At 47.0% G+C, this 24,647-nt stretch overlaps 1 protein-coding gene and 1 long non-coding RNA gene across 10 annotated transcripts in view; one reads left to right on the top strand and one right to left on the bottom strand.

Annotated features, from left to right (window-relative positions):
* The window catches only part of PAMR1 (peptidase domain containing associated with muscle regeneration 1), a 157,179-nt gene that overhangs the window by 46,194 nt on the left and 86,338 nt on the right, over positions 1-24,647 (bottom strand). For 6 of the 7 annotated variants that reach the window (XM_038563030.1, XM_038563032.1, XM_038563029.1 and 3 more), the window contains 2 exons: positions 6,372-6,548; positions 1,046-1,174 (listed from right to left, as the gene is read on the bottom strand). In XM_038563030.1, coding sequence (XP_038418958.1) covers positions 1,046-1,174; positions 6,372-6,501 — 259 coding nt within the window. In that variant the 5' untranslated portion in view covers positions 6,502-6,548. Of the gene's footprint in view, positions 1-1,045; positions 1,175-6,371; positions 6,549-6,931; positions 7,070-24,647 lie in introns of those variants that run through there. The other variant, XM_038563033.1, reaches the window with a different exon arrangement.
* Positions 15,562-23,674, top strand: LOC111090938. 3 transcript variants are annotated; one of them, XR_005373356.1, is made up of 3 exons: positions 15,562-15,775; positions 18,740-18,986; positions 22,391-23,674. It is a non-coding gene; the product is annotated as an uncharacterized LOC111090938 (long non-coding RNA). The 3 variants fall into 3 exon arrangements; XR_005373357.1 differs by having other exon boundaries at positions 18,740-19,394; positions 22,451-23,674; XR_005373358.1 differs by lacking the exon at positions 22,391-23,674 and adding an exon at positions 19,182-21,273 and having other exon boundaries at positions 18,740-19,061.

Genomic DNA, 24,647 nt, shown 5'->3' with positions numbered 1-24,647 from the left:
AGATAAACTACCTAGAAGATCACCTACCAACAACCAAATTAAGTTTTCTAGAACCCATCTAAAAATGACATTGAAGTTCTAGATGTGCAATCAAGACCAGCACTTTTAAAAATTATCTGTATCTTATACGATAATTTAACTCCCAGGTTCATCCGAAAATACCAATATACCCCTTCCAGATAGAGCTGGGGTCCTCAGCGGCAGATCACACAGCTCATCCTTCACCTGAGACTCTCAAAACTCGTGACATTTTGCTACAGGTTGGATCAGGCAAAGAATACCAATAGCACTCCGTCCTCCCTCTCTGCAAACTGGGAATATCATCATAAGAGGAAAATTGCTCAGCCTGTCAGCCCATCCTTCTGATTCAAATAGGGAGCACGTAACATAGGCCCAACAAAATAACAGTTTGTATATTGCTCCAGATCCAGACTCTCAGAGGGATATTCACCGTCAGGGCACTGCAGAGGGGAGCTTTAAACTGAGACATTAGATTTCCACTCCATTTTCAAAGGATTACTGAAACTCAGAGGGGATCCCTAATAAAGATTAAGTAATTCTTAGAGATGAAGGAGAACCCGGAAAGACTCCCTTTCCTGGAATAAGTGGCATGCTGACGATTTGATGTGGGATCCAGGAATTTAACTCAGGAACCAAGAAATTTACCAATAGAAATTCACATTTAAAACCCACTACAGAACTTAGCATAGCTGAAGACTTATTCACTGGTTGCTGACCCTGCTAACACACAACTGCTTCTGGAATGGACACGAGGCATTCTGGGTGCAGAAAGTCTTGGCTTCACTTAGGAGAAAAGAGAAGATTTAAGAGCAGATATAAACCTCCCGACACCAATTCCAAACAGATGTCCACGATCCACACCCAGCAGATGGAAATAGTCTTTGTTTTCTTATGGTCTTACCTAGAAAGCCCTCTGGCCAAAGCTTTCCAGCACTCAGATCCCAACCAGATAAACCTTAGTCTGCTGCAAGCTGAGTGTTCAAAGCAGCATGCACCGAGGGGCAGCCGCCTCGGGGTTACTCACGCATGCAGTCTCCTCCGTACCAGCCCGCCCGGCACTCTGCGCAGTAGACCCCCTTCACGTAGAAGTCGTCCAGGGTGCCTCCCCATGAGCCGTTCCGGCAGGTCTTGCAGTTTTCAAAGATGGTACAACCTGAAACATGTCCCAGCAGAAAGGCATTCGATTATGCACCTGCAGGTTCTGATGGGCGGCATGTGAGAGGAACGGGACCTGCTCAGGGCCTCGCCTCCACCGAGGGCCTCGCACTGAGAAAGGAGCCAGAGCCCTTGGGGAAAAAAATGCTCATTCCTGGGAAAATACCAGAGTCAGCCGAATTTGCAGCGAGGAATCTAGGAGGGTGGTCTGAACCATATTCCCAGACAGTGGTTGATGCTCCATGTGCTTATCATGGAATATTTAGAAAATTCAGACAAGCAAAGAGAATTAAATTAAAAACACTGAAAGGTCCATCACCAGGGAACAACTCCTCGTAACACGCTGTCTCTGTGTATAGAGAAAAACACATTTAAAAAAATAAATTAGGCTTATGTTATATTCTGTACCTTCTGTTTTTGTAATTTATTTCAGTTCACAGTAGATAGTAAGTATCTACCTGTCTCGAATATAACATATTTTCCATGTCATATATTTCTATAGCCAAAGTATGCCCGTGGAAACAATATTAATGCCTAATAAAGGGCCCACCCTGGAAGGTGCCAGGCTGCTCCCACCAGCAGGCCACACCAGAGAGGGTTGAGCAGCTCCCCAGGTAAGGTTCATTTTTATAACATGATCTCTTGAGGGGCGGGGGATAGTGATGGGAGACAGAGATAACCCAATCCCATTTATCACAGCAGAGAGCTAAGATCTGGCTCTGCCATCGTCCAGCTGTGTTTCCTTCCTCTGTGCCCCAATGTCATCATCTGTAAAACAAGGGTTAAAAAATGTACCTGCCTCTCAGGGTTGTTTTAAAAAGTAAATTAACACATATAAAGGGCCTGGCACATAGTATGGATACCCCGAATATGAACTGTAAGTCTTATTCTGCATTCCCACACCTCCAATTGGCTTATCCCTACCATTGCCTATATCCTGCTCAATTTTAACTGCCTATTATCTGTTTTCCTCTAATAGACTGAAGTCAGGAACTGCATCTTGTTCAACAATATATCCCCAGCACTTACTATAATATCTGTAACATAGCAAGTTTTCAAGAAATACTATTTGAGTGAATAAACAAATGGACATAGGGATGGACGGATGAACTGCTAATCCAGGCTTCTCAGCCGTTGGAGATAACCAGCGCTTCCTGGAGCTGATAGCACACATCCTTGATTTTGGCTGAAATTCAGTTTTCCTCGGTCTGTAACGTATACACACAGTGTACGTACATGTGGTTTTTGTAGGACAGAGGCTTGGCGTCCTCTCTTTGCACACCACCTTAAAGTGGCTCCCCTGTTCCAGTGCTTCCTCCCACCAGAGAAGAGCTGCTAATATGATTCATCAAATTCCAGTAGATCATGGATGGGTCCCAGTGGCATCATCACTGTGCTTTCCAAAGGCCATCTTCACCCATCTGCCACTTTCCCCTCTTTGGTTCTCTATCGGCTGTGCCACTAGGGGGCAAACGGACTCAGAGTCTGCTCCCAGGGACCCTGCCAACTCTCCCTCGCAGCATGGTAACTTCAAGGCCTTTAGGTACAAGCCACAAAAACCAGCCAGGTGATGAAGATGAACAAGGCTATCATGAAAAGACACTAAGGAGCTCATAGCACTGCCATAAAACCCAGAGGACCGAGTTCAGAGCTACATAGCCTAGAACCACATGAAAGTACACAGCAGACTTGGTCCAGAGAGGGCCTCAGTACTGCTGGACACTACTGGATGTCACTACTGGCATCCCCACCACCGTGCTCCTGGATGTTGATCTGCCTGCAACCACTGGTCATCTACCATGAGAGAAATAATAGAAATTTTAAAACCAGGCTGAGATTCCATTTCTCACCTTTGAGATTGGCAAAAATCTACAATGATTTGTGTTGCAAGGCTTTGGGAAAACAGCGCCCTCATACCCGGCTGCTGTGAATGCCAAGTGCAAGGGGGACAATGCAAAGGTTGGCAATATGACTTACGCACCTCTCTTTGACTCAGCAATCTCTCTTCCAGGGACCTACCCCAAAGAACACTGCAAAAATACTAAATGATGTATGCCTAAGGCTATTCACTGTAGTATTATTTATAAGAGCAAAAGGCTGGAAACAACCCAAATACTCATAAACTATAGCAATCCACACAATGCAGTTATATGCAACTGTAAAAATAAATGAAAAAAGATGGCTTTACACTGTCAGTGAGTGATCTCCAGCAGATATTGGTAAGAGAAAAAAGCAAGATAGTTAGCAGTGTTTATTGCAGGCTATCTTTTGTGCAAGAAGGGGGGAAGATATATAAACGTGTATACAAACATACATTTGCTTATATTGTCAAATATAGAAAATAGAAATAATAAACCTGTCTATATATCAAGTAGGTGGTATAACACCACAGACAAAAGAACAATATCAATTGGCTTTAAAACATAAAATTTTGACTATACATATTTAGTAGGATATATTCTGAGGTCAATAAAAACCATAGTCATCAGTGGTCTTGTGATTATTAATAGTGCTATTGCAAACAAAAACAGTGCTATTGCTATTTTGCACAATTTTATTATTCTGTAAGCTAAAGCAATAAGTAATCAGGTTAATATTATTAGGAAATAAGCTTTCCACCATGACAGAAAAGACATACAAATATAAAATCAACAGGGTTAATTAAACAACCATGGAATATTACATTTGAACTTGAGTATCAGCATAAACTCTTTTTTTTCTTTTTTTTTAAAAATACCAATTTCCTAGCCCCATCCACTTTAAATAAATAAATAATAGCCTAGTAAAATGATGACAGTTCAGTAACAAGGAACACGTGAGGAGCTCAGAGTGTGGCCTCAGACCAGACTTCCTTGGAGAAATGTCTCTGATCACAGATCTAGGGCAGAAAATACACAAGAAGAGCCTGAAACATCTTGTCACGTAAGAAGTGAAGGAAGTTTCCAAACACTAGTGTGGTCTTATCAGAAGAACACAGGACACAGGGGGGTCCCCAGTGCCCTAAGAGAGGGGGACACATGTATTAAAATGAATCGTGATTGCAATGGATTAAAACACATAAATTAAAGTACCTAAGTTCATAATCACACACACATACACACACACACCCCTCTTTGATCATCAACAGGGACTGCCAAGGTATTAACTCACTATTTTGAAAACTGGAAAAAGAAAAAAAAAAGCTTTTATGTTGCCTTCCCTTTCTGGGTAACCAGCTCTTCACTCCTTAGATCCAAAGATCATTCCCAGCATCACTCAAGAGGGTGATATCGGGCACCTCCTGGGTGACGTACCAAGATGTCAGGTGCATTGAGGCAGGTGTTAACTACTGTCTGTACAATGCAATAAGAAGCACAAAGCACCACCTATGAAATTCTCTTATTGTATCATAAAACCAAAGCCCCACCCCGTCACCCCAACAGTGACCACTAGGCTTTCAAAAATACTGAAAATCGTTCAAAGACTTCAATACAACTGCCAAGGACCCCTAGTTGGGAGATCCTGGTTTAGCTCTCAAAATGTCCTTAGAAAATTTGGAGGCATTACTCAACTATTTCACCTGCGAAGCACACTCACCATCAGGGAATTGGGGCAGTGGGTTTCTTTTCTAAATCAAATGTACAAAGGCTACACTGAGGTCATTCCAATTTTAAAATTCAGCATTGCTGTCTTCTAAGAAGGAAGATGGTCTAAAAGTATCTTTTGTTTACTCCAGCCCCTTTTTCTTTCCACTTCTATAGCTTCCTAGAAAAGGAAGTTCCTGGCAGCTCTGTGCATCATCCTGTATGTTTATAAAAGGAGGGGAACAGCAGAAATGAAATTCCCCAAATATGCTTTCAACATCCTTTTGGTCTTCCGCCTAAGGAAACGTGCGGGAACTCCCTATGTCCTCCTTTTGATCTGGCCTGAAAAGGAAAAGGTTAAGACTCCCCTGGGAAAAGTCAGACATGCAAGGTAGCAGATAGGAGAGCACCGAGAAAAATTGTTCAAGGACTTGCTAATCACACTGGGATCATCTTCAGTCTGGGGGCTCAGTGTCCACACGGGCCTCCGGGCAGATGGGCACTTCAGTGAAGAGGACAATCACCGTCCCTGGATGGTGGGGATGGAAGGCAAGCGAATGCAGGCTGTGGCCAGACTCAGATGCTCTCCTACTATTGGGACCACCCCGTAAAGGTCCAACTCAGCCAGAGCATCTTCCTCGACTTCAGCTCTGCCCTTCCCTTCCCTTCCCCAGGTGCGGCCAATCCCAAGTTGTGGTCAGTTTTACTCTCTTGCATATCTTTGGATATGCAAAGATCCCTCCACCTCTCCCCATCCACAGGGCTTCTACATTCATTAAGGTCCCTGTCCCCTCCTCCAATACTTTCTCCATACTGCCGCCAAAGAGAAAATAGCTTTCGTGTCTTTACTCAAAGATCTCTGATGTTGCTAAAGTATCTTCAGGATTTAGCCTGAAGTCATCGCACGGCTTGCAAAGCCTTCCAGGGTCTGACCCCTGTCCTCTCCCTCTCAATTCTAATAATCTTTTCTCTGTCTCTTTGTTCACCACTCTCCATGTTTCTCATCACACACACACCCCTTCTTAAGCCAGACCAAAGAACTTGCAATTCCCAAAACCCCATGCTTTGTCTCCCCACAGGGCCTTGGCACATGTTCTCCTCTGTGGCTTGACCTCTCTACCAAATCTCATCCACCCTGTTCAGTTCGCTGCCTCCATCTCCGGCACACACACCACCTCCTCCAATTGAGTCTCCACTGCCCGCATCACCGTCCACGCTGCCAAGGTACCTTGTGCTTCTCTATTGCAGCACTCAGCACACCGTACTGCAGCTACCTTTTTCCTTTTCCATCTCCCCTGCCAGGCTGCAAGCTCTGGGAATGCAGGAATGTGTCCTTTTTTTTTCTTTTTTCTTTTTTTTTTTTTAATCACTGTATTGCCAGTATCTGACATGGCCTATAAGAGCTGCTGAGTCTTTTGTAAAATAGGTGAATGAGGGGATGAATTCGCAGCTTTATTAGGTTAGTGGCGAAAAGGGCCCTAGGTCTTCCCTTCGTTTGCCTAAAGTTATTAGGACAAGGAGAATTATGCCCCTTTTAATATCATGGCATCATCACAGCCTCTGATATGTGCCTTCCCCTTCCCGACCTCGGAAAACATGAAGGCAGCCCGAGCCCGCCCCCTGCACACTCACCTGGGTGAATGAGGCAGGAGTCACACTCATTCTCCTCATTCCTGCAGCACGGGATGGTGTAACCCACCACTTCCTTCTTTCCAGGGCAGACACATTCAATCTGATCGTATTCACAGCACTCCCGGCACATGATATTCCACTCGGCCCCAGGACAGGCTTCATTAATGACCGTGTACTCTGGAATAGGAATCAGCAGCTGAGGACAGGGCTTCTGGAAGGAAGACCCGTAAGGACTCCACTGCTACATAGCAACGTTGCCCTACGAATGCGTCACCCCGCCTCAACGATAGAGGAGGCCGTGTAACTCTTCCTAGGCTGGTGTCAACAAAGCAGGTGGCCCAACATGAAGGGTGTTCGAAACCATCCACTAAAGCACAGATGAAACTCTAATAAAGCTATTACTCAGTTTTGTTTTTTAAATTAAAAAAAAAAAGAACTCATGTTTTATCCATATATAACCTAAGTGAATCTACACATAAATAATTTATAAACAAGCATACATTTCTTGAGTGTCTATGCTCATTTCTATTTTTGCTGGGGTCTATCAGGCGGCTGCTTACAGCTTCATAGGTTGTGCACTGCACAACTCCAGGAGGAATCGTTCAGCTGAACAACCGTACAGCACAGCCCAGGCGCTTGGGCCATCAGAAACAGTTTGGAGACCACCCTCTAGACTAGGCCATTCAAGTTCAAGGCTAATTGCCATACAGAGACCATGTCATTTCCTCCAAACTTGGCTCCTCGATTTTGCAGCATGCCATCTTTGTCGTATCTTCAAAGCTAAAACCAACCGAAAAGACACAAAGTATCTTAATTAGTATGTTTGGGAGAATTTCAGTGCTTTACCAGGGTGAACTCATTGGCAGAACTTCATTCAGTCCCCAAATACAACTGAACGTTCTTTCCCATGAGAAAAAAAAAAAAAAAAGTATTCCTTTCTGGGTAGGACTTCTGTCTTTCTTTCTTTTTAAAAACATACCTTAAGTAAATGAAAAAGAAAAACCATCTGGTAAAAATCTATAAGAGGAATCAGTCGGAGGCTGCCCAGAGGAACCCAACCCAAGAAACAGACTGAGCTTTGATTTTTCTCTTTCTTCCCCACTCTCCATGTCTAAAAGTTTTGCACAAAGACGATGATTGAAGAAGAAATAGGTCAGGTATTTGAGGGAGAAAGTGAATCTGGCTCCTCTGTGAAGCCTTCCCTTGAAACCCTGGGCAGGGATCCCCCAACATGCTTTGCAGGCCCACATAAGCCCACACTAGCATCTGTGGTGGCTTCTAACCTCTCCAATTTCACAGTTTAGCTATTTTCCTCCCCTAAATTTGGAAGCCTGACACTGAGTTAATCATCCTTAATCTGCCAGGTAGAACCATCTAGAGAAACTACCATCATCTCCCATCAGTCTCCGGTCACAAGAACATTCTAGCATCCCAGAAAGGAACCACTTCCACAATAAGTTCCTTAAGTGGAATAAATTTACCTCTATGAAAAATGTTCTTAATTCTTTTCCCACAAACTTTGGCAGACGAGCAAAGATCCTCACGCTGGCATTTGGGGATGATGGGGAGAGATTACTATGATAGTGTCACTACTAAAGTTTTGTTTCCCCCACAACTCCACGGGCCCCTCTAGGACAGATACCAGGACCAACTTAGCTGAGCTTCCCAGGTTTCTGGTGGCAGCTGGATGACGTGAATCACTTCTAAAATGTATAAGAGAACTTCCTGATCAAAAGTGAGAGAGAGCCAGGGAAAACACAAGGGTAAATTTTCATCCTATTTGGCAGTCAATCCTTAGAAATGACATTCACACATGAAAATCAGATAAGTTGGACAATTAAAAAATGTTGTGCAGCGAAGGACATTGTCAAGGAAGTGAGACAGCCTACAAAATGGAAGAAAAGTTTTGCAAATTAAGTATTTGATAAGGGTTTAATTTCAAAAATACATAAAGAACTCCTACAACTCAACCACGAAAGGACAAAACCACCCCAGTTTTTAAGCAGGCAAGTAGCACGAATAGACATTTCTCCAAAGAAGATGAACAAATGGCCAATAAGCTCATAAGAAGATGGTTGACCTCATACATCATTGGGGAAATGCAAACCAAAACCATGAAGAGATACACATCACAATACGAGGATGGCTATAAAAAGAGGAAAATAACAAGAGTTGACAAAGACGTAGAGCAACTGGAACCCTCATGTATTGCTGGTGGGAATGGAAAGTGGTGCGGGTACCATGGAAACCAGTGCAGCGGTTCCCTCAAAGGTAAACATAGGGACGCCTGGGTGGCTCTGTCTGTTAACACCCAGCTATTGGTTTCAACTCAAGTCATCATCTCACGGTTGTGAGATCAAGGCCCGCTTTGGGCTCCACACAGCAGGGAGTATCCTTGAGGATTCTCTCTCTCCCTCACCCTTGTCCCTTCTACCACTTGCAAGTAGGCACATGTGTGTGCGTGCGCACGCACTCTCTCTCTCTCTCTCTCTCATTAAAATAAATAAATAAATAAATAAATAAATAAATAAATAAATAAATGAATGAATAAATGAATAAATAAATAAATCTTTACTCCCTAAACAGAAAGCAAACATAGAAATATCATACGTCCCAGGAATTCCACTCCTACATTTATACCCCCAAAATAAAAAACTGGGATTCAAACAGATCCTTGTAGGCCAATGTTCACTGCAGCATTATTCCTAACAGCCAAAAGGTGGAAAAGAATCCAAGTGTCCATGAAGAGATGAGTAAGTAAACAAAATGTAGCCCACAATACAATGTCACTCCGAGCGTGGAGTATTACTCAGCCATGACAAGGAAGGAGATGGCGCTGCACACTGTGGTATGGATGAGCCATGAAAACATGCCAAGTGCTATGCTAAGTGAAAGAAGCCAGTGACCAAAGGACAAAGATTGTCTTGAAAAAGTTTTGGAAATAGAGGTAACGCTTCCCAACACTGGGAATGTAATTAATGACACTGAACTGTATATTTTAAACGGTTAATATGGCAAATTTCACGTTACATAGGTTTTGCCACCATTTTTTTAACATGAAGAAAACAAAATGCTTAGAGGCTCAGCATTGGAGTCAGACAGACCTGGGTTTGGAATGTCACTTCCGCTACATACAGAGGGTAAGACCTTGGCCGAGTTACTTTACTCACTTGGCCTCAGTTTACCATCCAGTAAAATGAGTACACATTCTCCAACTCAGAGGCCCCCTTAAAGTACTAAATCAGATCATGCATATGAGGAGCTTAGCACCATGCCCAGTATGTAATGAGCATCCAATAACTAACGAGCAGCTTCAAAAGGAAAAGAACATGGAACACCCACATTTCTCAAGGATCTTATTTTTTAAATGCACAGCATATCAGTTTCTTACTTAAAATGTTCCTGTTGGGGCACCTGGGTGGCTCAGTGGTTGAGCATCTGCCTTCAGCTCAGGGTGTTATCCTGGGGTCCTGGGATCAAGTCCCACATCGGGTTCCCTGCAGGAGCCTGCTTCCCCCTCTGCCTGTGTCTCCCATGAATAAATAAATAAAATCTTAAAAACAAACAAACAAAACCACCAAGCTCTTGCCCACCTCAGGGCCTTCACATTTGCTTTTCCCACTGCCTCTGTTTCAATCTTTATCCCTTACTGTAAATGACACCTGCTCAGAGAGGTCCTCACTGACTTTCTTACCCAAAGTACCTACCCTCCACCCACCCCTCCATGGTACTCTCTACCACAGCAACCAAGTTGTCCCCTTGCATAGCCCTACTCATTTTATACTCCTTTTCCATATTTCCACTTACTTGCTTATTGTCTGTGTCCCTTTCTGGACCATAAGCTAGTAGGAACCAAATCTAACTGTTCACGGCTGTAGGGAAGGGCCCGGCACACAACAGGCGCTCCATAAATGTTTGTTGAATGAATCCACCTTCATCCATCCACCAAATGACTGTTGAAGAGCTAGCTTCTCTTCAACAGTCAAATATTTCCATCCAGTAGGTCCAGCTTGGAGCTATAAGCCAAGGGAGCTGGCTTCACCCCATAATTGGCTAATATCAGAGCTGGGGCACTTTCCATCTGTAGAGAAGTACCTGGAACAATGGGTCCAGGTTGCCTGCCTTGGGTCCAAATCCTATGTCTCCAGCCTGCATCTTGTCCAGCTCTGTGTGTTCTCTATTCCCAAAAGAACAAAGAATCCTGTGGTGTGTGGTTCATGTCTTATCCCCTCCCTCTGTTGACCTTAGGGCAAGCACTACATCATTCTAGGTTTTCTAAGAATGTATAAACATTAAACTCCTGGGAGGGCAATGAGAGGGTAAAAGTAATTCGCAACTTTTATAAGACTTTATAATTAAATGTAGAAGGCCAGGGAAGGTCTGCTCTACTCCAACAGAGAGTGAAGCCTATTTCCCACTAAGCAGCAGGTGTGTTCACCTGTGGCCCAGCCATGGAATATTCTGGGCTTCCTTTTTACTCAGGAATTAATTCCCTAAAATGCTTTCATTGGCATTTCTTTTAGCTTCAGTGACCAAGTTCATCTCTGCCCTCCCAAGGCCATTATATTAGTTTTATAGGTAAAGTCCAGGGCACTGTATCATCTTAGCCAAGAGGAATCATCCCTGGAAGCCTGTTCTGTCTTCCAGTTGAGCCAACTGGCTCCTTTTCAAGGATTCTGTGCGTGGCATGCAGAATAATGGCCCTCCCAAAGACACACACATCCTAACCCCCCAAACTATGAAAATGTTGCCTTACATGGCAAAAGGGATTTCAGAGATGTAACCAATTTAAGGATCTTCCCATCTTGAGATGGGAAAAGCTATACTGGGTCATCCAGGTGGGCCCAATGTCATTGCAAGGACCCTCGTAAGAGGGAGATAGGACCCTCAGAGTCAGAAAAGGAGATGTGACAGCACAAGTAGAGACTGGACTGATGCGCTCTGAAGATGGAGGAAGGGACCACGAGCCAAGGAACGCAGGCAGCCTCTAGAAGCCAGACAAGGCAAGGAAACATTCTCTCCCAGAGCCTCCTGAAGGAGTGCAGGCCTAATGATACCTCGATTTTAGCCTCGAAAGACTCATTTCAAATTTCTGACCTCCAGCACTGTAAGGAATAAATGTGTGCTGTTTTAAGTGACTAATAAGCCTGTGGTGATTTGTTACAGCATCTATTGGAAACTAACATATTGCATCTTCTCCAAAAAAAAAAGGCTGACTCACAGCAAGTCATTTAACCACTGAGTTTTGCCACTGAGCACAGTGCCACGTGTATGGGTGAACTGAAAAAAAGCATTCTTTCATTGCACAAATATTTACCAGTGTCCACTGCATCCTGGTAGGAGGCTGGGTGCTGAGATATGAGGGAGAGGAAAACAGACAACATCCTCAGCCTCATGGAAATCACGGTTTCCTAGAAGAGGAGGCTTAGGGCAAATGGGCCCTGCAAATTTACAATCACCAACTGTGATAAGGAAAATTTAGGATGTTGAGGACAAATGGATCATCATGAAGGAACACGAGTGCCAAATCCACAGGACTCACAGGGTCTGGGGGGTCAGATAAAATCACAGGCAGAAATCTGTGGAAGTGCCAGAGGAAGCAATGGTTTTAATGGTTTTGTGACTCGAGCCTGTCCCCTCTGGCCTAGCAAGTCCACCACCCTTCTTTCTCCCCGGCTCTAACAGAGACAAGAGGGTGCTCCCAAAATGCATGTGTAAGAAATCAAGAGATATGGGGATCCCTGGGTGGCGCAGCAGTTTGGCGCCTGCCTTTGGCCCAGGGCGCGATCCTGAAGACCCAGGATCGAATCCCGCGTCGGGCTCCCTGCATGGAGCCTGCTTCTCCCTCTGCCTGTGTCTCTGCCTCTCTCTCTCTCTCTGTGTGACTATCATAAATAAATAAAATTTATAAAAAAAAAAAGAGAGAGAGATAAGTGAAATGTTCTATAAGAAATATTTAAAGTTGACCAGCTGAAGAGATTTTAACATGCACGAAGTGGATAAAAGCAATCTCCTAACTTCTCTTTCTCCATTTATGAGAATCATCTTTGCAGAAAGGGCGTATGGGTCATTTGGCTGTAGCTGTACAGATGTCAGGCAGTTTCAATATGGCACTAACGGCCAGTTCCAGAAACTAGCATCAGGAGAAGCCCTGACAGCAAAGCTACTGAAAGCCGTCATGTGCGTATACTAAAGCCCGTTAGCATTTGTGTAACGAACTGCTTTTATATTGTTCGTGCACTTCAGTCTTCAACACGAGCCAGTGAGATGGGTAGTGCATTTTAAGTTCAAAGGATGTGGCCCTACTTATTCACTTTACCAGTGAGGAAAACGAGCAAAAGCACTAAGCAGGAGCAGAAGGGCAGAGAAATGTCAAAGCATTTCTAGGGAATTAATTCTGGGAGGAAGGGAGGCCGGTAGGATTGTGGGAGAGCAAACGTGCTGCTCAGGGGGCCACAGGCCAGGACAACCCCCAGCTGGACCAGCTACTGGAGGTGAGCACCTTCTACTTTGTCTTGCGCATTTGAGAACAAAGCCTTATAAAAGCTACCACGGCATTTCGTCCAGTCAATGCTTCCCAGGAAAAGAACCACCAAGAACTCACAGAGCACCACCCTGGGATAAACTGAGGCACCGAACTGTCAAGCACACGCCCATGACAAAATTGACCTCACAGAGCTCTGGGCACCATGCACATTCATTTGTCCTGAGCTTTTCTACCAGATAAAATATCTTTTTTTTTTTTCTTTAATGAAACACTACACATTTTCACATAAAAGATTTCTGAATGGGAGGAGGGCGGGGGGGATGGGGTGACTGGGTAAAGGAGGGCATTTGATGGGATGAGCGCTGGGTGTTAGACGACATGTCGGCAAATTGAATTTAAATAAAATATTAAAAAAAGATTTCTTATGAAAGCTTCAAAGATAAAATCATGAAAGGAGGCATAAACAATATTCAGGAATAACGCTAATATTTTGCTGTCCGTCCTCCAAGTTGCCTCAATGTTTCAATGGACATCCACGTCCACGCACAGATACCGACACGTGTGTACACATGGTCTTCCCCAAACGGGTAACATATAATGTCCTGTGCTAGAAACTGCTTCCCTCCCTTAGATCATGGGCGTCTTCTCTTGACACAGAGTAGTCTCCAGAAGCGGCTTTAAATTGCCACATAATTATCCCACGCGTGCAGGTGGCCCCGCTCCCCTTTCTTAATCAGGGCAAATGGAAGCAAGAGCCCTGCAAAGTTCTCTGGTTTCCCAAGCGTTGCCCAAGGGCTCCTCGCAGCTGCCGTGCTCGGGGGCGTCCGCCACCCCCGTGTCTCCTGCCCAGAGTGGACAGTCCCGTGATACTGGCCCAGCTTTGGTTCTTCCAGAACTCACTTTGGAAAACGGAAGGCCCTTCACCGCCTGGTCTCACTTTAACAACGGGAATACCGAGGCAACGTGGCCGATGCCAGCCGGCTGGCACAGGTCGGGCTCTCGTACAGGTGCTGAGGGAATAAACGAGGGAGTGAAAGCCGGCTGACGTCCCCGGGGCCAGCCTTTGTTTTGCAGGCCCCTCAGCACCTGACCATCTGCTGGAGGCCATCCAGCACTGCTCGCTCGCTCCCTCGCTCTCTCTCTCCTGCTGATGAGGTGGAAAACAGGTAATACCCAGCACAGCAGGTGCCTACCCCCATAGAATTGGCAGGCGGGCAAGGGGGGCGGCAACTGTGCCCCCAAAGCATAATCTCCAAGTGCCAGGTGCTCAGCACCAGATTTTAAGGAAACCTGTCCACGTGGTGGCCGGTAAGGTCCCTCCGCAAAACCTCAGAGGATCCTTCGTGAAAACAAGTCCGTGATTGAAACATCTGTTGTCAGATTAAAGGCCCAGGCGAGACCACCCCAGAAGGTGGCCCAGAAAGGCCCTATTATCGCGAGCTGGCTCCTCCGGGAGGTTAGAGCCCTCCTTCCCAACAGCACCTCCCACGTCCTCCCTGTCACCGCAGCCACATGTAATAAACATTTCTACGAACCTTCTGAGACCAGACAGAGGGGGAGAAAGAAGAAAAGGAAGGATGCTTCAGCGGATCCCACCCGACAGCCTGGGCCCCTCGGCCGGCGCAGCCCGCCCCCCCTGGAGAGCCCTGCTCTCCCCACACTGCCCCACGCTGACAGAGGCGAGGCAGCCCACAGCTTTCCCCTCTGCCCAGGGTCAGACACCTGCTCACAGGATCAGGACTGATGACAGGCAAGTCCCAGGCAGGCAGGACCATGAGGCAGAGGGCAGGGAATGCTCACGGGGCCCCTGGGGACCCTGTGTCTCCTCCTGAGCCTTTGAGAACCACCCTGTCGGCCAGAGACCCTCTGGGCCAGCCTGGCTGGATCCCCCCCTCCCAGTGACGTCGGTCAGGCTGCCCCTTCTCACAGCTCCCCTAGTTAATGAGATAATGACAGCGGTGGAGTCATTTTGTCACCCCCTTTGGATACCAGGAATGACAAAACTTTTAATGGAGCCCGTAGAAATCTGGTTTTTAGGCACGAGTACGTTGGAGAGGGGCAGGGAGGCAAAAGTCAGTCTGTGACTTGATGTCCCTACTCGTGCTTTATGAAGCACGCTGCTCTGCACTGTGGCTCTCCGTTCATGCTCCTGGTCACCCTGGGTCCCGGCTCCCCCAGGGAAGGCTTCCAAGCCCTTGGGCCCGTACCCCCTCACTGAATCCTCACAGCCAGCCTTCAACATAAGTATGCTTTTCTTCATTTAACAGATGAGGAAACTGAGGGACAGACGGGGTAAAGGCACTGCTCCAGGTGGCACAGTTTTCAGGTGAAAGAAGAAAGAGCAGAACCCAGCTCTGTCTAGGGCTAGAGGCTCATTCCTCCCCAACACTACCTTGATTCTAGAGAGTTCACAACCTCTGGCTGTGCGGCATAAGAATGCAGCATTGATGAAATGGACACATTTGGGGTTCAGACCACCCACATTTTAATCCTGAATCAGTCCCTCTTGTGTGCTGCTGGGCAGTCGTAAACAAGACACCTTAGCCCAAAGCCTCAGGTGGATAGACGGAGGTTGATGGGGCTGTTGACTGAGGTCACAATGGGCAGGAAGGGCTGTGAAAGACAATTGCAGGGCCGCCTGGGTGGCTCAGTGGTTGAGTGTCTGTCATGGCTCAGGGCATGATCCAGGGGTCCTGGGTTCGAGTCCCACATCGGGCTCCCTGTGTGGAGCCTGCTTCTCCCTCTGCCTGTGTCTCTGCCTCTCTCTCTGTGTCTCTCATGAACAAATAAATAAAATCTTAAAAAAGAAAGGAAGAAAGAAAAATTGCAGACTTATCAAGACATTACCATTCTCCTCTGCAGGATAAAAGCCATCACATCTTTGGCTAAGACACAGATGGCTAAAGGAGTGAGGCAGGTGAGTAATGACGTCTTCTCCTGAGGCCCACACATACATGGCATTTTTAAGCAGTAGGCTCATGTTTAAATCATGGCATTGCTTCTAGATCTCTAATACCCCCTTCATCAGACACCTATTTAAGTAGGACATAGCTCCCCTCCCGCTGCTTCTCTTCTAGAAATAGAAATTCTACATCCCTAGTCAAAGGGAACAAAACCTCAACTCCGGCATTTGGAAGAGCCCCCAGTTGCCATTATCCTCAACAACTGTGCTGCTAGAAATCCTGGAAGGACAGCTGCTTCTGAGTTATTTCAATTGTTGGAATATGAGCTGACTGGCTCTTATTTTTTTTAGTGGAATTGGCTACTATGAAAAAAATTTAATAACGCATCTAAAAGTACTTGGCAATAGAAGTCAGCGAATATTACATCAGCCAAAGCACTAGAATGGCTAAGTCAAAAACTTAGGCTGTCCCCTAAAAAATCCAACCTGGATTTCCCTGGATCCCAAGAATTCTACAAAGTGTCCCACCCGCCCCCAGGCTTCCACATTTCCCAACCCTTCCTTCTGAATCAGAGCACGTCAAGGCTACACAGGAGTCTTGGTCGGCCCATCCACCTCCCTGCCAATAGCTTCCAGAGTTGGTGTTACTGACTTCATATCCACAGCCACTGATGCCAAGCAGAAGGCAGATTTTCCTTCTGCCACAGCCAGCTGGCCAACCATACAGGCCGAGTGTGTGGACGGATGTTGAGTGAGGGTGATGTGTTTATGATGGTATGTCCGGTTCGCTAAGCCCTAAGCTGGCAGCAGCTTGAGGCAGGCTAGCCCTTGTTACCTCCCTGGGCTCTGCAGGCTAGAACCAGATGAAGGGAACTTCATTTTGCCTGAGGATCCCTGCCTGGCTCCACCCTTGAATCACAACAGGGGGTCAGGAGCAACATCTCCGGTTTGGGATGCAAGGCCCCTGACCCAGAATCACCGGCTCTGAAACACCTGGCAACCCTCAGCCCCTGCAAGAAACGATGGCTCACCCTGGGTGAAACAGGGCAAAACCAAGGCGCCACATGGAGAAGGCATTTCCCCTAAGGTTGGCTCAGTTCATGATCCAGGGGTCTGGGGATCGAGTCCCACATCAGGCTCCCCTGCAGGGAGCCTGCTTCTTCCTCTGCCTGTGTCTTTGCCTCTGTGTGTCTCTCATGAATAAACAAACAGAATCTTTTTTAAAAAATAAAAGAAACAGGGCAAAATTAGGCACCCGCCAGAGAAGGCATTTCCCCTAAGGTTATAAGGTGGATACATGAAAAAAACAAGGGAAGGAAGCAAGTCTCAAAGAGAGAAACTTCTGATGAGTCTTTAGGAAGTTCTTTCTGACACAGCCGCCAATGAATAGGAGAGAGGACTGTTGTCTGAGGCAAGGAGGACCTCGTAACTCCCACCCAATTACAGACATTATAGCAGGATCTCCTCTCGATTCCCTGCAAAACCTGTGCTAGTGGGAAGAAACAGGAGAAGGCAGAGAAAGACACAACTGAGCACCCCCCCCTTTTTTTTTTGCAAGATGCTTCACTAAGCACTTTAAGTAGATGCTCATTTAAGGCCTGCAATAAACCCCTAAGATGCTATTATCCTCAGTCTACAGGCTGGAAGGTGCCAAGGCCACATGAAAGAAGTAAGGAACTTGCCCAAGAAAAGTAGCCGTACGCGACAGAGCCTCGATTCCAACCCTGGCCCTTGCTTTAAGCCACAATACTCTACCCCCCACATATATACATAGTCACACACACACACACACACACACACACACACACACACACGTTCACATCTCTCCTTTGCTCTTCTGCGTACATGTGTATTCCAACTTGGCCACACCCATACCATCTATACCAAGGAGGAATTCCACAATTATGGCATGTGAGGGCTGAATCTTCACTGAGATCACGGGGACCCGGGCCTCCGTAGGCAGGAGATCCCTTAAAGGGATACCTGGTTCTATCCCTCACCCATCGCCACTGTAGCTACCCAATCTGAAACAAGGCAGGGCAGAGAGAGGAGGCAGGCAGTGCTAGGGCCAAGGGAGAAGCTGCACGGTGTGACGGCAACAACATTTGGCAAAGGCAAGAACAAAGAAGTTTCCAGAAACAGCAAACAATGGGTTGATGAGCAGCTCAAACTCACGTGCTGTCTCTATGGGATAAGCCCCAGCGTAGAGAGCCCAGACCATTTCAGGGCGTGCGTATCAGGGTCCTGACGACTGGGCTACACCTGAGCAGGTGAACACCAGGGTAAGTAACTGGACATTGGAGACGAGCCCCTGGGTGTTTGGGTGACAAGAGGTAGAGCAAAGAAGAGACGGTATAGTTGGTGATGAACAGTCCTGGGACTCAGTGCCCCCCAGGGAACTAGAAGGATGCTCAGAGAGCCTCTTCGTTTGTGAAGGGGGGAGAGTGTGACTGTCACCAAGGATACCATGCAGCCGGGAAGTCAAGCCACAGCCCCCACGCTCCGGGGTACTGCGCATCACCATGGGCTCACGTTAATCCGATTCAGCTTGTCCAATGATCCCAGACCGACTGCATTACTGTCGGCCACCTGAATACAAGAAATCAGCTTTCTCAATGAACCATGCAGGTCAGTACTGGCGAGGACGTTTCTCAACATGAACGGGGCCATCCCCAGGCCTCTTCAGCCCTCTCGGAGAGCGGCGGGCGGCTGCTAGGACATCAGACTTCCTGCCAGGCCCATAGCGGGAAGTCTGAAGAGAAGCCCATGTTTTTTTACAGACCTTCGAATTCTCTCCTTCCCCTACCCCACATCATGGGGAGGTATTCTTCAATGTTGCATTCATTATGGGCAGGAGAGCGGAGTTTTCCAAACCGTATTCCAGGGAGCAGTTCCACTGGATTGTATATAAGGTATTATGTGAAAAGAGGTTCTGTGCTTAACCTTATAAAATGCTAATCACAGCTTTCTTTATTACAGGGCTTTGCAAGGTCTATAAATGCTTTGTGCAGAGCCAATCACCACACCACCCAGACTATTCATCCGAACCCCCTGGGTTTCGTCTGTTTATTTTGCTCAAGATCTTCTTAGAATTCCACGAAACCCACTTTGGAAAATGCCAGACTGGACCATCAGCTCTTTCAACCGTCGCAAGAGCCTTCAGGAAAGGGGCTCTGTGTTCTTCATCACAGCATCCCCAAACACCAAGGACCACATCTGGTACCTGGTAGGTGCATGATCAAGTTGGCTGAATTAATACCTCAGTGTGGCCACGTGAAGCATGTGTGATTCCCAGGAAAAGGTTAGTTCCAACAAAGAGTGATGTTAGAGACGTCCCCTGCTGGGACCCAGTGCAGTCTCCATTTGGCGGTATGAGGGATCCACTGGGGCCATGACTGGTGAATATTATTGTTTATTGCAGTTTGTATCTTGTTTCCACGAAACCCTGGATTGCTCGCTTGTTCTGTTCCACCAGTGGGTTGGCCAGGGGAGCCAGGCTTGCACAGAAGGGAGTCTGAGCACCGTGCAGAAGCAGTCAGTCAACCACCCACTGGGAGGCAGAAAGCCAGACCAAGAAGTCCTACAACAAAGATTCCTTACTAGCAGCCTAGCCCTCCCTTCTGCTCACATCCAGGTGAGCCAAGGGCCTGAGGGAAAATATGGGAATAGATGTGACCGGCTGGAAGCTAAGCTCAGGCAACTTGTCCCAGGACATCTCAGGTATTCTCTGCCTTCACTGTTGATCCAGGGGTAGGATCCCAGCATATGGGGGATTCATGGATCACCTCCAAAGGAATCCTATGAAGTAAGTGGAGACGGGACTCTGAAAAACCCAGACACTTTAGTTCCTCAGAGTCTTCAAATGATTCATTTGATTTGAAGCAAACTGGGCCAACATCCCCTCCATTTAGTGGTTTTCCATTAAACTGGCTGGAATTTTTTTTTTTTAACCAATCATGAATTCAGCTCATGAGGACAATGGCTGTGTCTCCCCATGAGCTAACATTGCCTGAATGTGTTCCTCACTCTGTTCTGGCGGCAGCCCCGGTTTTCCAATCACCAAACCAACGAACCAGACTTCTACTCACAGGGTGTCTTGCTGCCAAACCACTCACTCAGTCCTCTGAACATGGCCAGGACCTCAGAGACAGTGGGGACAAAGACGCCCGCCCTGCAGTAATAAAGGCGTCTCCCCAACTCCAGAGGCAGAAGAGCAGCAGAAATAGGGGTCCTCATTTGCTGCCCGGTCCATGCGGGCACTTCTCTTACCTGTTTGACATTAGTGTCAGGTAGACAGTAGATCCTCATTCAAGGTTGAAATAAATCGGTTAAAACTCATCTGAATTTTACTGGAAGGGGATCGTGTCTCTGTCCCCTGCTATATCCATCAACTGTGTTATGCCAAAAAAAGAAGAGAAAAAACGCTTTCCTTTATTCATTCCAGGCCTGCTTCTCCCATTCCACAGCCTGAGAATTTACACATTGATGATCTTGACAGAATAAATCCATAAACGAGCTAAGCTACGTGTCAGGGCTGGACATGAAACGTGGCTCATCCTTAATTCTGTCCCTTTGCAGACACGTGAGTCTACTTACAGAAGTTGACCATGAGACAAAGACATTCCCACTAAAATCAGAGTAAGATACATGATCCTGGGGACAGCCATCCCAGGAACTGGTTAGCGTTTTGGGCTGCTCAGCACCTCAGTTTCCCTCAGGGGATGGCTTCTTCTGGGTCCCACATCGTCCCACTGGGGTTGATAAGGTCTCTCTCCCTCTTCTCCTCTGTCCTCTGCCGGCGTCCGTCCAAACACAGCGAGTGGATCTACTCTGGCTGGGCCCGCTGCTTACTGCTGCAGGATGCGTGCCACGGACTGGGGTCAGGACATGGATGTCCAGCCACATGACCTGGGCAAGCACTCTCGGCCTACGTTCCTCCACGTGTGATTAATCGAATCTATATCATATAGGACAGTACTCGGTATTTACCACAAACTCCACAAATCATTTGAGTGGCCAAACTTACAGGGTGGCCCCTTATCTATGCTAGGATGGGAGGCTGTTGGGTGCTTCCATCATCAAGGGTGAAGCATTCGAGGTGCAGCCCCTACCCACTCTGCGGACACCATTTCTGTCTCACATGCAATTGCACCCAAGAAAAATGAGATTTGTGGAGCTGAGTGGAGACCGGTGGAAGCCCCTTTGATTAAGAGAGTAGAGTATCTCCGGTCAACTCCAATTTGCGGCCTTCCTGGAGCGGTTTGGTTTACAGGTGTGAGGTTCACTTCTTCCTCCGCGTTCACTTCTTTCTGTCCACCATCAACCTAATGCCGCAGCCCAGACCTCACGATGGCTGACAAACAGAATTCCTTCAACACAGACCAGGCTCGGAATCTGATAGACCTTCACCCACTGCTCTGGTAGCTTTCAAAGCTCCAGCTGGCCTCTCTGGGTCCTCTACCCCGGAATTCAGGAGCTGGGAAATGTAAACACTGCATTTCCCTCCCTTTGAAAATAAAGAAAAAGAGAAGGGGGGGGTGGGGAGCCGGGCTCTTGTGACCTTCACATAGCCCAGCGCGAGGGGGACAGGTCCTCCCACGTGTGGGGGAAGCAGGGCACAAACTTGGCTCATTTATCACTGAAATGGCACCTCCCCCAATGTGCATATGCCTCAAATCAATGGCAACTTCTAGAGTTGATCTCAGGAGAGGCAGGTAGAGAAGTTTCTCTTGCATGGGGATTGGCCGTCCCTAGTGAGGCAGGCGGAAATAATCTCTGACTTAGGCCGGTCATTAGACCCCGCAGACACCATCCTCTCGGCCATCTCTGTCTAGCCAGTGTAACCCAGATGGAGGAGAGTTCAAATCAAACCTTCAGTCCGAGCCAGCGGTATTCCAAAGCCATCCCTAAGACTTCGGGATATTTCTGAGAGACTCACATGCTCTAGGTCACCTCTGCTCTGGGCTCCTGTGCCCAAACGTGCTTTGTCACCCGCTTATTGATTCAGACACAACCCCCAACCTCATTCTCTGCTTCCACCAAAAGCTCATCTCACTGATGCTTATGGGAATAAAACATTTTACCGAAGGGTGGGTGCTCAGAGATTCTACATTACCCACAAGTTAATATACATTTCTGTTCCTTCTTTTAAAAGTCCTGTCGAGCAACTCAATCCTCTCGCTCATTTAGCACCCAGCCCTCCCCCCCAGCCCCTCAACATTCTAGCTTTTACTCTCCCTTTCTACTCCACCTCTCTCAAGAATGGCAGTCAAAATCTCAAATGCCAGTAGGGAGTAGCTGGTAACATATGTGTGGGGTGAAAAAGTAGGGTGTCGGGGCACTTGGGTGGCTCAGTGGTTGAGCATCTGCCTTCGGCTCAGGTCGTGATCCCGGGGTCCTGGGATCGAGTCCCACATCGGGCTCCCCCACGGGGAGCCTGCTTCTCCCTCTGCCTGTGTCTCTGCCTCTCTCTCTCTCTTTCCCTTTGTCTCTCATGAATAAATAAATAAATAAATCTGAAAGAAAGAAAGTAAGTAAGTAGGGTGTCTGGCCATAGAGAGGACCCGCCTACCTCAAAGCATCCAGGTTCAAAACATTTTAAGCACAGTGTCCTACTAAATACTTTTGCAGGCATTTTGGCCCAAAGACTGCCAGACCTTCAGCTCTACAGCCTCTCCCTCTTTGCCACAGCCACCCAAGACCGAGCAACGGTGCCGCCGAAACTGGGGCTAGCAAGGCTCTCCCCCACCACGCGTGTCCTGAAGCTGCGCCAAGCGAGCGGAGGCGCGCACCAGCACGATCGATCCATCCGTTAGATGCGTGAGTTTAAGTCAGCCAGGTACCAGATGAGCCTGAGCTCAGGAACTAGACAGTCTGGGCTCACCCCTGGCTCATCTGCCTGTATATTTTTTTAATCATTATTACAGCAAAATAGAATAGAGAATTTGGCACTTTTAAGTGTTCCAGTCTGTAGCTCGTGCAACCAATACCACTCTTCATCTCCAGAACTTTGTCCTCATCTCAAAGGGAAACTCTACACCCACTAAACACTCCCCCATCCTTCCTCCCCCAGCCCCCGCTGGCCACTGTTCTATTTCTGGATGAATCTGACTGCTCTCAGTGCCTTATATAAGTAAAATCATACAGTATTCATTTGTCCTTTGTGTCTGGCTTCTTCCCCTTAGCATAGTGTCTTCCAAGTCCATCCCTGTTGTGGCCTGAACTTTATTCCTTTTTAAGGCAGATGAATATTCTGGTATATGTATATACCACATTTTGTTTATCCATTGACAGACACTTTGGGTTGTTTCCACTCATTGGCTATTGGAAATAATGCAGCAACGGACGCTGGTGTACAAAGTATCTGTCAAGTTCCCGCTTTCACTCCTTCTATGTATGTACCCAGAAGGGGAATTGCTAAGTCAAATATTTAATCTTTTGAGAAACCATGCCTGTGTATCCTTGAACAGGTCAGAAGACCTCCCTAAACCCCGTTTGGAAAATGAGGATCATGATAGCTCCTACCTTATTGGGGGGGGGTGTCTGAGAATTCATGCACATACAGCATTTGGCTCACAGACTGGGCACATCATAAATGTTCGGAGAGGTTTCATCTCCATGTCCTCTAAAATTAAGGAACTCAGACTAAATGATCTCCAGAGGCATTCTCAGCTCCAAAAATCCATGAACCCACCATCAAATTATTTTCCTGGTCGAGAAGCCAGAGCTCTCAGAGTATAGATTAGGGGAATGCTGTCTTCACGGTCGCCACAAAAATCCACCCTAGCCAAGATGGCCTAATTTTCATAGCTCTCTCCTTGGAATTTGCTAACACATCCCATTATAAACCAACATCTAATTGTTCTTGCCACTCCACTCCTTCCCCTTTGCTTTCTTTCCACATCCCCGTTCTCAGCCGGCTGCTCCTGCCCACTGAATATCTGGGCTTCAAATTATCTTCCCCGGTTGCCTTTATGTTCATTCCCTGCAAGTTAATGTCTGTTGGAAGCAACACTTGCAAAATTATCCATATTAAGGTTTCATTCCCCAGAGTCACATATTTTAAATGAGTTTTTCCTCCTCGGCAGGATCCTGCTGGCAGAGCTACTGCTATTCGGTGAAGTCAGTGGAGTCGGGTTTCTCCCCCCACATGCTGTTTTTGTTGGGTTATCACTTGGCCTCCTGTTTATACTCTGGGCCTCCAACATGAGCCCCGTGCCGATGAGCAACAACCTCCTGTGCCATCCCAGTGCATGTTTACATTTCATCAAACACTCTTTTTAGAAAAGTCATTAGACGAAATCTGCTTTCGGGCTTTTCTAGACGGGGCCAGCTGCAGCATTCCAGCCGGGAGGAGTGGACTCGCTCACTACTTGCAGAAATATTTTCCTTCTCCACTCTATTTCTCCGTCTCCCCTCTCAAAGTGAACTTTCAACAACCAAAACAGCTTCACTAGACACGTGAGGTTGCTGGAAGTTGCTCGCCGGTTCGGTCAGCAGCTTGGCTGCCAAGAGACCAGGCCCCCTTCCTGAAGCTTTTCCACAGCAAAAGGTAAAAGAGATTCTCGGGTCAGGAGTAAATGGTTTCTCCCAGATGCTGGGCAAGGAAAACAGGGCAGCTGAGCTTTCTTTTTCACCTTGTATGAGTTTAAGCCATCTCACCTGCCAGATTACAAAAACAAAACAAAACAAAACAAAACAAAACAAAAAAAAAGCAGCAGCAGGAGGGCATGGACATAGCCTTCAGAAGCTAGTCCTCAGAGCCCGGGTGCTCTGGGAAGGGACCGGCCCCCGCTGGAGTCGGCCTAGGCCACCATGTCCAGGAGGTGTGGCCCCAAAAGGCAGAGATGGAACAGGGAGGAATCCTAATGCAAAGTCCTCGACTTAC

Source organism: Canis lupus, chromosome 18 (assembly GCF_011100685.1).
Source record: "Canis lupus familiaris isolate Mischka breed German Shepherd chromosome 18, alternate assembly UU_Cfam_GSD_1.0, whole genome shotgun sequence".
Lineage (NCBI taxonomy): Eukaryota > Metazoa > Chordata > Mammalia > Carnivora > Canidae > Canis > Canis lupus.
Note: the sequence above shows the minus strand (reverse complement) of the source record. Positions and strands in the feature narration are given on the sequence as shown.